We start from the raw sequence: 15,945 nt of genomic DNA, 5'->3' as shown, positions 1-15,945 counted from the left end.
GCTGACAAGTTTAAATGACTAGTTAAAATTAAGTCACTGGCATGTAGCGTACTAATATATTGCAGGATGCATAAATGATGGCTTGGCATTCTGTCCACTGAATCAACTGGGGATTCTTCTTTTTCTCTCTCTTTTTACTTGCAGGAGTATGTTGTTGAGTTCTTGATTAATAAGGGCATCAAAGGTTACAGGGAGAAGGCAAGAGAATGGGGTTGAGAGGGAAAATAAATCAGCCAAGATGGAGCAGACTCAATGGGCTGAATGGCCTAATTCCCCCTCCTATGTGCCATAGTCTTCTGGAAAATGCAAACGTTTCTTGTATTTGCAGTGCTAAAGATGAGCTGACAGTATTTCTTGGAAATGTTGTGGTGAATGGAAAGATTCATACAGTCACATTTGGAGATGCTCTTTTGATGTTTATAGTCAGACCCACTATTGAGGCAAAGTAATGAAAGTTTTATTTCTCCCCCTTAAAACCAAATTAAATCTGAAGTGTATTCCATTCCTGAAAGTCAACATTTCAGTGAGTGTGAGTTTTCCAAAATTGGTAGGTGGTCATTTGGTCCATGCTCTCAGGGACCAATTATCCCTTTCAACATATTCTCATCTTCAGCCTGTTCTCCCTCCACGTTGGCCCATCAACTCCTATTTAATTTCTTTTGCTATTGGCCTGCAGTTGGGTAATTTACAGATGTCAATGAACCTAGCAGTGTGTCTCTAGAATGTGAAGGAATCCAGAGCACAGAAGGAAGTGCACATGTTCACTGAGACAATGTGCGAACTCTGCACAGACAGCACCCAGGGCCGGGTTCCATCTGGAATCCTTGTTTTTGTTTTGGTATAAATATGTTGATTTTAATTTTATATTTAGAGATACAGTGCAGAACAGGACCTTCCGGCCTAATGAGCTGCACTGTGCAGTAACCCACCTATTTACCCCTAGCCTAATCACAGGACAATTTTACAATCATTAATTAACCCAGTACGTCTTTGAACTGTCGGAGGAAACCAGAGCACCCGGAGGAAAGTCGCGTACTCATTGAAGGGTGTACATATTTTTTATGTAAGACTCCGGAATTGAACTCCTAATTCCGACACTCCGAGCTGTAATAGCGTTGCACTAACCACTACGCTACCATGGCGCCCCATTTTTAAACTGCGCTAAACTATTTAAATCTGCCAAAAAGAGATGTTCTAGTGCAACAATATTTTTTTAGAAATTTGATTGTGCTTGTTTCTTACTTCAGAAGTTTTCCTGTTGTTTTTCCTTTTAGCAACTGATGTTGATGAATGGAGCAGGGATCTCTGATACGGCGTGTTCCAGTTCGGCAAGTTTACAGACACATAGCCTTACGTCTAATGGTTTTGGAACGGTGCCACCTCACACAGAGGTGCCTACCAGCTGTACCGAACCTCAAGCACCAACACATTCCTCCATGTGTAGACCAAATAGGCCTCTGAGTCAGGGGCTTCCGCAGACTGAGGCAGAAATTCCTGGTTCCCATTCAACCACTACTATCCCATCAGGGCACAGCAGTGGAGGAGCAGCTGAACCATCAACCGAATCAAGTAAAGATTGCCACGGAACAGTGGATTTAAATCAGATTAAAGAACCAGTAAGGTCTGGATATTTGTACAGTTCCAGTCAACACTTTGAACACAAACTACCAACAGCAAAATCTATTCCTGTATCATCTCAGGGAATGTCAGTGGAACACACAGGACTTGATATGCAGGGCCATCCATCGACATTGAACAATTCAATACTCGGATCTGGCAGTCCTGTCCAAAAAGAAATTCCACCCAGTACTTATGGAATTTCTGTAAAACTCAGTGAATCTCTGCCAGTTAAATCTCAGATGCAGACTTCTGTTTTTAACACTCCTACCTGCAGTCCTCCTGACCAAACTTCTCAAAGACCACCTCTTAAAGGTAACTAGTTTTAATAGAATGTTGCAAGAATTGGCTGTATCATGAAATATGATTGATCATTAAATATTTCTAGTTCTGTGTTTCAACTGACAAAATATAATGAAGTTATTTGGTATGAAGCATTAGAACATAGTACATTACAGCACCATACAGACCACTATGTTGTGCCATTCTGCTCAAAGATCAATCTAACCCTTCTCTCTTACATAGCCCTCCATTTTTCTATCATCTATGTGTATACCTAGAGTTTCTTAAATGCCCCTAATGCAGTGGTTCTTAGCCTGTGTCCACAGACCCCTCAGAGGTTATCTGTCTATCACTACCCCTCAGAATGTGTTTCACGCATTTTGCACTCTGTGTGCAAAATAAAACTTGCCTCTGACACTGCTCCCCTCCCCACACTTTCCTCCAATCACTTTACAATTATGCCCTCTAGCATTAGCCATTTTTGCCCTGGGGAAAAGTCTCAGGCTATCTCTACCTTTTATCATCTATCAAGTCACCTCTTATCCTCATTCTCTCCAAAGAGAAAAGCCCTAGCTCACTCAACCACAAACCTCTTACTGGTAGGTGTCTTATACCCCCTCTAAAGCTTAAGGTTCTGTCATGTCCTCTTAAGCTTCTGTTTAGCTCCCTGAGTGTCTTCACACCTATTTGATCTTTAAGTTGGCAGAGTGGAGTCTATAGTGTTTCCAAGGTGAGTTGAGAAACTTCTGTAATAAACATGTCTTGTGCAATACCTGGCATTACCTCAGAACTGGGATCCCCATTACTATCCATGTCTCACTGCAAGCCTGTCGGCAATTTTTATTGGGAAAACGGTAGCGTTGAACTACTTGAGTGGAACTGAGTGAGGAAAATACAGCTTCTAGCTCCCTTGTTCAGACTTGCCAAACTCTGCAAGACACAAACAAGAGAAAATCTGCAGATGCTGGAGATCCAAGCAACATACACAAAATGCTGGAGGAACTCAGCAGGCCAGGCAGCATCTATGGAAAAGAGTACAGTCAAGATTTCGGGCCAAGACACTTTGTTGGGACTCGAGAAAAAAGATGAAGAGTCAGAGTAAGAAGGTGGGAGGAAGGGGAGGAGGGAACACTGGGTGATAGGTGAAAGGAAAAGGGGTGGAGTAAAGAGTTGGGAATTTGATGGTGAAAGAGATACAGGGCTGGAGAAGGGGGAATCTGATGGGAGAGCACAGAAGGCCATGGACAGTAGGGAAGGGGGAGGAGCACCAGAGAGAGGTGATGGACAGATAAGAAAATGAGGTGAGAGGGGGAAATGGGAATGGGGAAAGGGGAGGGTGGCATTGCCAGAACTTCGAGAGATCAATGTTCGTGCCATCAGGTTTGGGGCTACCCAGACAGAATAAAAGTCACAGTCCAGACACACAATGCTGGGTGAACTCAGCAGTTCAGACAGCATCGATGGAAAGGAATAAAGTGTCGATTTTTCATGCCGAGACCCTTCATCAGGACAAGAAAGGAATGGGAAAGAAGCAGAAATAAGAAGGTCGAGTGAGGGGAATGAGTATGAGCTGGAAGGTTGAGAAGTATAACCAGGTGAAGAGGAAAGTAGGTGGGTGGGGAGCAAGTGAGAAGCTGGAAAATGATGGGTGGAAGAGATAAAGGGCTAATGAAGGAGGAATCTGATAGGAGAGGAAAGTGGACCATAGGAGAAAGGGAAGGAGGAGGGGCAGCAGCAGGAGGTGATACGATCACCAACAAGAAAAAATCTGCAGATGCTGGAAATCCGAGCAACACCCACAAAATGCTCATCTAGGAAAAGAGTACAGTCAACGTTTCAGGCCAAAACCCTTTGGCAGGACATCTGTAAGGTCAACCCTTAGCTTCCTATGCTCCAGGACAAAAAGAAAGACCCAGCGCAAGCCCTCTGGTCAGAGTATTACCCTCTTGCACCTTTGAATCAGAACAGCAAGTCACATTGGTAGACTCATGAGGGGCATGAATAAAATGAATAGCCAATTTCTTTTCCCAAGGGTAGGGGTGCCCAATACAAGACGGTTTTAAAGTGAAAGGAAAGATTTAAAGTGCTGAAGGGCAACTTTTTCTATATAGGCTGAGTATATGGAATGTGCTAGAGGCAAATGCAATTAGTGTTTGGACATTTACAAAGCTAGGAAAGGTTCAGAGAAATTTGGGCCAGATGCAAGCAAATAGGATCAGACCAGTTATCTTGGGCCTGTTTCGTTTTTCCATGCTGCATCGCTGTATGACTCCCTAGCTGTTTGTGCCTCATTCTTGCCAAGTTGCTCCAGAATTTCCAACTGGATTAGACCATGAGATACAGGGGCAGAATTAGGATCCTTGCTCCATCGAGTCTGCTCTTTCGTTCTGTCATGGGTGATCTTTTCACCCACATTTTAGACCGTAAAATAGAGGAGCAGAAGTAGGCCATTTTGGCCCATCGAGTCTGCTCCGCCATTCAATCACGGGACAAAAATCCATTTCCATTTCTTCCAGTCATCCCCTACTCCCCTGCTTTCACCCTATACCTTTTGATGCCCTGGCTAATCAAGAACCTATCTATCTCTGCCTTAAATACACACAATGACTTGGCCTCCACAGCCACTTATGGCAACAAATTCCACAGATTTACCACCCTCTAACTAAAGTAATTTCTCCACATCTCAGTTCAAAAAGGATGTCCTTAAATACTGAAGTCGTACCCTCTTGTCCTAGAATCCCCTACCATGGGAAATAACTTCGCCATATCTAATCTGTTCAGGCCTTTTAACATTTGGAATGTTTCTATGAGATCCCTGCCTCATTCTCCTGAACTCCAGGGAATACAGCCCAAGAGCTGCCAGACGTTCCTCATACGGTAACCCTTTCATTCCTGGAATCATTCTCGAAAATAAGAAGCCCAAAACTGTATACAATACTCCAAGTGTGGTCTCACGAGTGCCTAAAAGAGCCTCAACATCACATCCCTGCTCTTATATTCTATACCTCTAGAAATGAATGCCAACATTGCGTTTGCCTTCTTCACCACTGACTCAGCCTGGAGGTTAACCTTTAGGGTATCTTGCACAAGGACTTCCAAATCCCTTTGCTTCTCTGCATTTTGAATTCCCTCCCTGTCTAAATAATAGTCTGCCTGTTTATTTCTTCCACCAAAGTGCATGACCATACACTTTCCAACATTGTATTTCATTTGCCACTACTTTGCCCATTCCCCTAAACTATCTAAGTCTCTCTGTAGGCTCTGTTTCCTCAACACTACCCACTCCTCCACCTATCTTTGTATCATCGGCAAATTTAGCCACAAATTCATTAATTCATCACTAATCCATATCATTGACATACATCGTAAAAAGTAGCAGTTCCAACACTGACCCCTGTGGAACTCCACTGGCAACCGGCAGCCATTCAGAATAGGATTCCTGTATTTCCACTCGCTGTTTTCTGCCAACCAGCCAATGTGCCACCCACGCTAGTAACTTCCCTGTAATTCCATGGGCTCTTATTTTGCTAAACAGCCTCATGTGTGGCACCTTGTCAAAGGCCTTCGGAAAATCAAAGTACACCACGTCTACTGAATCTGTTTTGTCTACCCTGCTCTCATCAAAGAATTTTCCCATATTATCTCCCATAACTGGCGGGGATGACGGCACAGCAGAGATGGCTGAAGTTTCTGGGAATAGTTCACAAGGCACAGGATAGATATGTCCCACAGAAGAAGATATTTTCAAATGGCAGGGTAGGCAATCGTGGCGGACAAGGGAAGTTAAGGATTTCTTAAAAGCCAAGGAAAGGGCATATAAGGTAGCAAAAGTGATTGGGAAGCTTTTAAGATCCAACAAAAGGCAACTAATAAAAAAGCTATAAGAAGGGAAAAGGTGAAATATGAGGGCAAACTAGCCAATAATATAAACCACAGGCTTGCATCCTTTGGTTGAAGAAATTCCTGCTCGTCTCCACTCTAAAGAGACATCCCTTTAATCTGAGCTGTGCCCTCTAGACTATGACTTCCGCACTATAGGAAGCATCATCCTCATGTCCATTCTATCCAGGCTTTTCAGTGTTCAGTAGGTTTTTATGAGAACCATGCCCCACCTCATCTTCCTGAACTCCACTGAGTGTGCTTGTAGACATCAAACACTCCTCATAGGTTAAAGCTTTTATTCCCAAGATCATTCTTGTGAACCTCCTCTGGACTCAGATTTCTAAGATCACCAGTACTGGGCCCGAAATTATTCACAGATTCCAAATTGGAATTGGTTTATTATTGTCACATGAACCAAGGTACAGTGAAAAAGCTCTTGCATATTGTTCACACAGATGAATTTGTTAGTGCATTGAGGTAGTACAGTACCTTTTCAAGTCTCAGCGATATATAAACACAGAAGATTCTGCAGATGCTGTAATTCCAGGATGACAGACATAAAATGCAGGAGAAATTCAACATGGAGAAGAATAAAGAGTCGATGGTTAGGGCCAAGACCCTTCATAGGGACTGGAATGGAAAGGGGAAAAAGACAAAATCAGAAGATCGAATCTTCAAAATCAGAAGGGCCTCGGCAGTACATCCTTGCACTTATATTCTAATCTGAATGGAATACTAGGCTGTAGTATTCCTCCCATGAAAAATAGATTTCAGCTTTGAAGTACCAGCTATGGGGAAGAAGTCAAGGATGCAGAAAGTATTTACTGGAATAGTGTTTGCAATAAATAATTTCAGTTCTGAGAAACAGTTTTTCCTCTAAGACCAAAGAAATTGTGGAAATATGGCAAGTGTTTAAAATAATGAGCTGCTTTGATTAAGTAAACAAGAGATTTTGCAGGTGCTGGACGTCGAAAGCAACACCTTTGTCCCCCTTTGCCCACACCTCACTGAGTTGCTGAAGAGACATCAACCGGCTTGACTTCAGCATTCTTCTGCCCTCTTCATATCTTACCCTCTCTGAATGCACTGCCCTCCACTCTATGAATCAAACCTGCAGACAAAGTGGGTGTTGTTGTAGTCTCTCTGACTCACCTCTACTTTGTTGAAGCTAGGTGGCAACTCACAGACACCACCTTTTACTTACCCCTTTGGGGAAAAAAAAACCCCACCCGGGACTATCAGGTCATTATCAATTACAAACATGAGAAAATCCTCCAGTATTTTGTGTGTTGCTCAAATTTCAATTTCAATACCCAATCCCATTCTGACATGTTGGTCCATGGTATCCTCCTCTGCCACAATGAGGCCACTCTCAGATTGGAGGAACAATACCTTCTGTTCCATCTATTTAGCCTCGAACATGAACATCATTTTCTCCAACTTCTAGTAATTTTCCTCCCTCTCCCTTCCCTCTTCTGTTCCTACTCTGGTCTCTCACCTCATCTCACCTGCCTATCGCCTCCCTCTGGTGTCCCTCCTTCCCTTTTTCCCATGGTCCACTCTCCCCTCCTATCAGATTCCTTCTTTTCCAGACCTTTACCGTTTCCACCTATTGCCAGCTTCTTACTTCATCCCCCCTCCCCCTCCCACCCATCTTCACCTTCTAGCTTGTACTAATTCCACATTTCCCCCCTCCCCACCACTACCTTTTCTGGCATCTTCCCCCCTCCCTTTCCAGTTCTGATGAAGTTTCTCAACTGTTCATTCATTTCCATATGGATGCTGCCTGACCTGCTGAGTCCCTCCAGCATTGTGTGTTTGTGTATGTTGCTCCGGTGTAAAGGAAATTGGTTTAAATAATTGACAGAAGGGATGTGGCTTTATTTTCTTTTACTTTATTGACAGTTCCAATTAGACTGGGTAAGAGCCTGGTAGAAACAGGTTCAGTACTAATTTGTATACAGAGTTGCAGGATAGAGATTTGCAAGGCAACAGGGATATAGGACAATTGGATGATTCTCCAAAAAGCTGCTGTTGTTTCAGTCTGATTCTATGTTTTCTAAACCATTTAACTCTTTAAGAATCTTACTCAGGCTCCTTTTAAACTTTCTGCAATTCACACAAAATGCTGGAGGAACTCAGCAGGTCAGGCAGCATCTATGGAAGTGAATAAACAGTCGATATTTTGGGCCGAGACCCATCTTCAGAACTGCAAAGGAAAGAAGGTGCCAGAATAAGGTTGGGGGAGGGGGAGGAAGACGAGCTAGAAGGTAATAATAGGTGAAGTCGGGTGGATGGGGGAGGGGTATGAAGAGGAGCCAGGAGATGATAAATGGGAATGGCAAAGGGCTGGACCATCCTCAAGAAAGGAGCCTCAATTGGTTCGGTGTTTATCGAGTGGGATAATCTCAGATGAGTATCGTTGTAAATTTGAGTAGGATTAGAATTTTCTTTGTTAAAGTGTTTCTTTAGTACCATTACTTGTCCTAACCAAATGAAAGAAGAATTAGGTTAGTGGCTAAGCGCACCACTGGAATTTCTCACTTGAATTCATGCTCTGGTTACTAATTTCATTTTGGGTTCAATTTGTAACGTTAGGGTTGGCCCAGCCCAGCCCACACTTCCAGGACGTTGAATTTGGCATCACTAGAAGATGCAGAACAGCTCTGCACAGTATCCTCAGTGGTTGACTAGGTTACTGGCGCTTGCTTCGTGAGAATGTAAATGAAAAATGAGTTGCATGCTAACAGAAGCCATCGGTTCTTATTCATCATAAAAGTATTTGTCTCTTCACTCGATGCATTTTTGTATTTCCTTTAAGGAAAAAAGTGTCATTACAGATCAGACGTGAAAGTTATACATTTTCATTATTATACATGTTTTAAAATAACTTGAAATTGACATGTATCTGTACCCTCAGTATTTAAATTATCCAGTTATGGATAAAGAGCAGACTGTACCTTGTGCTAAATCTAGGAACAGTATTAGGCAGGAGCTGGTGAGTGTAGATTGGGAGCAGCTGGTTGAGGAGTTAAAGCTATAGAATCTTAGAAAAGTACAGCACAGTAACATGCCCTTCGGCCCATCTAGTCCATGCTAAACTATTTAAACTACCTACTCCCATCGACCTGCACCGGGACCATAGCCCTCCATATCCCTCTCATCCATGTACATATGCAAACCTCTTAAACATTGAAGTCGAGCTTGAATGCACCACTTCTGCTGGCAGTTCATTTCACATTCTCACAGTCCTCTGAGCGAAGAAGTTTCCCTTCACATTCCCTTTAAACTTTAAACTTTTCACCCTTCACTCTTAACCCATGACCTCTGGTGGTTGTCTTTCCCAAACTCAGTTGAAACAGTTTTTTTGCAAGTACCCTATCTATACCCCTAATCATTGATATAGATGACAAACAGACCCAGCATCGATCCCTAGAGAACTCCACCAGTCACATATCTAATTGTCTTAGAAGGCAGCATCCATCAAAGAACCCTGCCTGCCATTCGAGCCATGCCATCTTCTTGTAGCTTCCCATTAGGAATGAGATTTAAAGTCATGTCCAAAGCCCAACATGATCAAGAACAGCCACTTCTATTGTGCACAATTTATGTTACATTTATGCTTTGCCAGTGTTTCTGCTGCAAATAAAATTTTCATTGCATTTATGAAGACAAGTTTGTCCATATGACAATAAGCTCAAATTTGAACGTGTGGGATTTGGTTAAAGGCCAAGTGGCTAGAATTCAGGACCAACATGACCCTTTGAGGAAGGAAGGCAAGAATGGCAAAGTTCAGGAACCTTGGATGACAAGAGCTTTTGCAAATTCAGTCAAAAAGAAAAAGGGAAGTTTTAGAACAGCCATATGTTTAAGAAAGGCAGTGGAGACAAACCAATCATTGGCCAGTGAACCTTGGATCAGCGGTGGGGAAATTACTGGAGAAGTCTTTTGGGACAGGATGTACTCACATCTGAAAAAACAAAGTTATTAGGGACAAACAGAAATGGCTTTGTGCAGGGCAGGTCGTTCAAGATTGTTTAATGTCATTTCTAGTGCACATGTGTAAAGGAAAATATAATTGTTACTCCAGATCCGATGCAGCATAAAAAACACAGTAAGATAAAGAATATAATAATAATAAAACAATAAATAGAAATACATAAGATAGCTTATGTACATTGATTGTATGTCCATAAAGTGACGCTAGGCACAGGAGTGTCTGTGCATTAGGTGAATGACAAGAAAGATGAAGTAGTGGTGGTTCGTCTTGTTGAGGGGTGGATTAGTGAGTAGAGGTGTTGATCAACCTTACTCTTTGGGGAAAGTAACTGCTGTTGAGTCCCAAACAAGAGAAAACATCTGCATATGCTGGAAATCTGAGCAACACACACACACTGCTGGAGGAACTCTGCAGGCCAGGCAGCACCCATGGAAAAAAAATACAGTTGACATTTCAGGTTGAGTCTGGTGCATTCTCACCTGGATTTTACATAGCCTCCTCCCAGATGGGCGTAGGACAAACAGTACATGAGCAGGGTGGGTGGGATCTTTCACGATGTTACTGGCCCTTTTTGGCATCTTTCTGTATATATGTCCTTGATGGGCGGGTAGGCTGGTGCCAGTGATGCAATGGACAGTTTTGACAACGCCTTTAGAGCCTTCCTGTTTGCCACAGTGTGCAGTTTCCATGTCATACAGGGATGCAGCTTGTTGGGATGCTCTCTCTCTAGAATGACATGACTATACATGTGCATTTCTTACCAATTTGATGGTCTTTTTGAGGTTGTTAAAAATTAATGAGATTTGAATAGTGAATACTATACATATGTACTTAGTAAAGCTCCCAACAAGATCCCTCATGGTAGGGTAACCTAAGTCACATGGAATCCATGCAGATTTAGGAGATTGGATTTACATTTGGCTTGGCTGTAGAAAATATATTTTTAAAAAGGCACATTGGAGGAAGAATGCTATTTGACTGGAAGTCTTTAACCACAGGTCACTGCAAGGACATCTGTTGTTTTGTGATATATGTTCATTAAAGATTAAAATTTAGTTTTCCCTGTAAGCCCCAGGTCAATGGGGATGGGAGAGAGAGAGAGAGAATGATTCCAATTGCAATTGCCTATTCAGAAAGGGTAGGACAAGGGAACATGAACCAATCCTTAGAAGGACCAGAAATGGAGTGAGTGAGCAATTTCAAGTCTAACCTGGTCCCATAATATAGATACAGCTATAAAGAAGGCTATGTCTCATGAGGAGTTTGAGGAGATTTGATCTGTCACCTGAAACATTTGAAAACTTCTGCAGATGTACCATGGAGAACATTCTGACCAGGCTACATCACCATCTGGTGTGAGGAGGCTACTGCACTGGTTTGTAAGAAGCTACAGAAAGTTGTAAAACTAGTTAGCTCCATCATGGGTACTAGCCTCTGTAGTATCCAAGACATCTTCAAGGAGCGGTGCCTCAGAAAGGCGGCATCCACTATTATAAGGACCCCATCACCCTGGACATGCCGTCAAGAGGGAGGTACAGAAAGAAGCCTGAAGACATACAATTCACAAACAGCTTTTTCTCCACTGCCATCCAATTTCTAAATGGACATTGAATACGTGAACACTACCTCACTTTTTTTTGTGTTTTTGCATGATGTTTAACTATTTTATATATATATATATATTAAAAATTGCATTGTACTGCTGCTAAGTTAACAAATTGATTGTTATATTAAACCTGATTCTGATTCTATTCTATTAATGTACTTGTTTTCTTGAGAAAACATGGTAAAATATGAACAAGTGTTCATAGAGAAGTACAAATTTAGTATATCTTAAAAAGGGTCAGGGAAATATTTCTTTCTAAAAGAGAGATTATTCATTGAAAATTAAACTCTGAGCCTAACTTTATTGGATGAACATTAAATTGGTGCATGTGTTCTCCAGGCCCTTCTCTAAACCCTTTCCTAAAGTACCCAGAAAGCTGACCTACACCAGTTTCTATTTAAATCAATATAAATTTCATTCTGTTTTTAAGCTTTGACGTTTGAACAATGATAGAACTCCAAAATGTAGCTTTCTCTACTTGAATCTTATTTTAAATGTATAATATATTGGAGTAAATTTAGCTTCTTAAGATTAAGATTGAATTATACCATTTCAGTTCTTACACTTTACTATCTTTCAACCCCTTAAGGTGCACTGCTAAAACAGACTGCCTACACTACTGTGTTTCCTGCAGATCAGCATCATCACTTGAAGAACAAGGACCTCATTTCAAATGAAGTCATTCCTCTAAATACCTCGGCAGCATCTAATCTACACCGGCAGGACTCTTTCCTGGAGAGCGGTGAATTGGAGAGACTTGGTGGAAATGTAGCATTTAAAAAGGAACAGAAAAGCTGTGGTAACAGTGCATCTGGGGAGAAAGACTCAGATGGTAAATCAAGGGAGGTGTTGAATTTGGTGCTTTCAAAGGCAGAAGACTCGGAGAAAAGACGCGTCAACTCTGATGCACATAAAGAGTTGGTCAGGACAGAAGCTGAGCTGAAAAATAATCTCATCAGTCAGAAAATGGAACGGCCCAGTTTGCCTTCTGACAAATGTGAAGCTGCATCTCTGCAAAAGTGTTCTACTGTCAGTGAAAAACGCAGCACAAAAGACCCAAAGTCAGTGGAAAATCTCAAACTGAAGTTACCAAATAATGCAAATGCGCTTATGGATTTGTCTAATGGCAGCGCTGAAGCAGTTGGTGGCATGCACCAAAGGAACCCAGCTGTTCTCACCCACCCTGAGACCAGGCACCAGTTCGGACCCGTGCCAGCCTACATGCACTATCTGGGGTGCAGTCCTGACAGCCTGCCACCAGGCCATTCATTTGGCCAGCATGCTCCCCCTTTTATGTTGGTTCACCCAATGCAAGGTCAACCCTCCCACTTTTACCAGCATCCCACACCTCAGCAAATTGCCACCCAGCTAAGTAGTCTTAACTACCGCCCTCAGCAGTCAGTTCACTCCAGTGTAATACCTGAGAGAGGTTACCTTTCAGGGCAGTCTCCTTTATACAGCCAGTCCCCACTCATTTTCTTACGAGAAGGCAGCAAGCAATCGCATGCCCATCGGAAAGACAGAATTGATAGATTTTCCAACCAGCTAATTCCTGAAAGAAATGAGACCAAACCTTTGCAAGAAGCTTCAGTAAAGAAGCTAAAAACTGAGGCTGATGAGAGGAGAGTTCCGACATCCAAAATGGAAGACAATAGTGCAAAAGCTAACAAGCAGGGTAGGCAGCAAGAGTGTTCAGATCTCCACGTCCAAAATGCATCTCAAAGGCAGCAAGTTATTCACTTGGCTTCTACAGCTTATAATAGTCAAATAACTAGTGGAATTTATTCGCATCAAGTTCCACATCCTGCACTTTATGCTAATGCCCCATCACATAATGTACAGAGGCTTCCTTATGGCCAGGCGTACAATCCACAACTTCTCCGTGTACATTCAGTAATAACCTCAACTTCCAGCCACATGGTACCCCCTCCAGTGATGAACCATGGTCCTGTTGGAATGCAGATGTTCAGTCAGTCCGACACAAAGCCCTGTCCCTACCCTGGAACTGTAATTGTACAGAGACCACAGTTCAATGCAAGTGGAGATCTCTACATGATGAGAAAGTGAGTTTAACTTGCAGTATCTTTGAAATGTGATATAATCCTGATTAAAATAGAATGCTTTTAATAGAGTGGTTTCTTGAAAGTAGAGGCAAGTGATTGATTATATTTCTTGGAAATATCATCTGTTCCTTGGTCGTTGGGTCAAGATTCTGGAAGTCCATGTTTAAAGGCATCTCAGGAGTGTCTTTGCAAAAGTGACAACAGTGTTTTACAAATATAACTCACCATTGTGATCTTGAGGGCCATTCAGAATGGCACTAATGCTGATTCTTCATGAAAAAGAAAAGCTGCTTTTCTTTGCTGGTTCATTTATGTTATACAAAGAATTTGTTGTGCCGTATTAATAGTGTTGAAAGAACCCTATTTGCCAGGTTTTAATCAAGTTATTCCTTTTTGTCACCTAACTTTCCTTAAGAGGCATTTACCTTCTATTTTATCATCAGAAAGTTCTGCTAAAGCCCACCCAAGGAAGTAAGTGGGGGATTAGGATTGTTGAGATTGCTTGAAGAGTCATTTCAGATTGAATGGTCCTCTATATCATAAGAGAATATAATGTAAGAAATCTAGCCACTGAATTGGTGCAACACAAGGGTGGCATGGTTGTGTAGTGGTCAGCAGAATGATGCCCTCTTGTACAGTATGATAACTTGTTTCCTTTTATTGGGTTAATAGAGTTGTAACATATAGTAACAAAAATTTAATTTTATAGAGCTTTTCATCGCCTTGAGCAATGTTTGACATTTACACCATTTTTCTATGCTCTCTGTGTTGTGAACATTGTTCAAAATTAGTTGTGGGGTTTTTCTAATAATTTTTATCATTCACTATCAATCACCAATGTCTAATGATCCTTGCATGTTCCTTCCCTCAGTTAAAAAAACTACCTAACTAACACCCCTCTACTTAGCCCAGAATGGTTCTCATGAAGTCATGGCTGAATTGTGGCCTAAACTGTATTGACCTGCCTTTTACCCCATATCTTTTAATGGCTTTCCTGAACTAAATCCTCTCTCAGATTTGAGATTTACAGCTGCCACATAAGGAACAGAGTCCAAAGACTTTGAATGCAACTTCACTTGACCAACCTGGCTCTGGCTCCTGGTTTTCCTCTACAGATGAAATTAAATAACCTAGTAGATAATTTGTGGTGTAAACTAATATTCTGATAGCATAAATAACTGCTAGAGGAACTCAACTGGTCAAGCAACATCTGTGGAGCCAGAGGGATAATTGATATTCAAGGTTGAGGCCCTCTATCAGGACTGAGTGTATTATGGAGTTATACAGCAGGGTAACAGGTCCTTCATCTTAACCTGCCCATTCCGCCAAGGGGTTTTCCTGAGATGGTCCCATCCCGCTAAACCTTTTCCAACCTGCGTAGCCTCTTTGTGGCAGTAGAGGCCATGCACCGGCATGTTGGAAATGGGGATGGGAAGTAGGATTAAAATGGGAGGCCACCAGGAAATCCCTCTATTGTGGCAGACATTACTAGATTACAGATCCAGAGACCTGAACTAGTTATCTAGAGACAAAGCAAAAAGTTGGGGCAATTTAAATCCAATAAATGAATAATTAAAATCTCTGCTTGCCCAGTTTGGCCTTAAGATCCCACACTCTCAGCAATGTGACCAACCCTGAACTGTTCCAAATCATTAGTTAAAAGGCAACTAGGACTGCACAATTAATAAGCGTGAATGAAAACAATTCTATTATAATTTGGGCAACTTTACATATGAAAGGAGCCAAATCTATTTCCATGTATAAACAAAAGCACATTGTAGTGGATGCCAGGAATGAGAAAATCCCCATTATATTTATCCTTCAAGGGACAGCAGGATGTTTTAACAAATCAGGACTTGTCAAATAATGAATAAACAAGAGTACCCCTTAGCACCTGAATAGTTTTCAATAGAACAATATTCCTGCCCTGTTATGAGAATGATCCCGGAAACAAAAGGATTAATGTATGAGGAGTGCTTGGTGGCTCTGGGCCCGTAGTTGCTTGAGTTTAGAAGGATGGGTGGAGGGAAGAAGCTGTCTGATTGAATCCTATAGGATACTGAAAGGCCTGGATAGAGTGGATGTGGAGAAGAGGCTTCCTTTGGTGAAGGGAGTCTAGAAGTAGTGGGGCACATCCTCAGAATATGAGGACATCCCTTTAGAACAGAGAAGAGGAGGAATTTCGTTAGCCAGAGAGTGGTGAATCTGTGGAATTCATTGCCACAGACGGCTGTTGAGGGCTAGTCATTGGGTTTATTTAAAGCAGAAATTGATAGGTTCTTGATTAGTAAGCAGATCAAAGGTTATAGGACAAAGGCAGGAGAATGGGGTAAAGAGGGAAAATGTCAGCCATGATTGAAAGATAGAGTGCTCAATGGGCTGAATGGCCTAATTCTGGTCCTATGTATTATGCTTTATTTGGTTCTTTTTGTCAACTTCCTTACTTAACAGATTCCAAAACCAGCAGCCATTTGTCTCCACAAGGTCTTCAAGCC

General features: G+C 41.9%; 1 protein-coding gene across 2 annotated transcripts in view; it reads left to right on the top strand.

Annotated features, from left to right (window-relative positions):
* LOC140729716 (uncharacterized) overlaps positions 1 to 15,945 on the top strand; it is a 92,711-nt gene that overhangs the window by 73,184 nt on the left and 3,582 nt on the right. The window contains exons 16-17 of one of the 2 annotated variants that reach the window (XM_073049827.1): positions 1,275 to 1,932; positions 12,022 to 13,450. In XM_073049827.1, coding sequence (XP_072905928.1) covers positions 1,275 to 1,932; positions 12,022 to 13,450 — 2,087 coding nt within the window. Of the gene's footprint in view, positions 1 to 1,274; positions 1,933 to 11,976; positions 13,451 to 15,945 lie in introns of both variants that reach the window. The other variant, XM_073049826.1, reaches the window with a different exon arrangement.

The sequence above is a fragment of the Hemitrygon akajei genome, chromosome 6 (genome assembly GCF_048418815.1).
Source record: "Hemitrygon akajei chromosome 6, sHemAka1.3, whole genome shotgun sequence".
NCBI classification, from domain to species: Eukaryota; Metazoa; Chordata; class Chondrichthyes; order Myliobatiformes; family Dasyatidae; genus Hemitrygon; species Hemitrygon akajei.
This window is presented reverse-complemented; position numbering and strand designations above follow the sequence as displayed.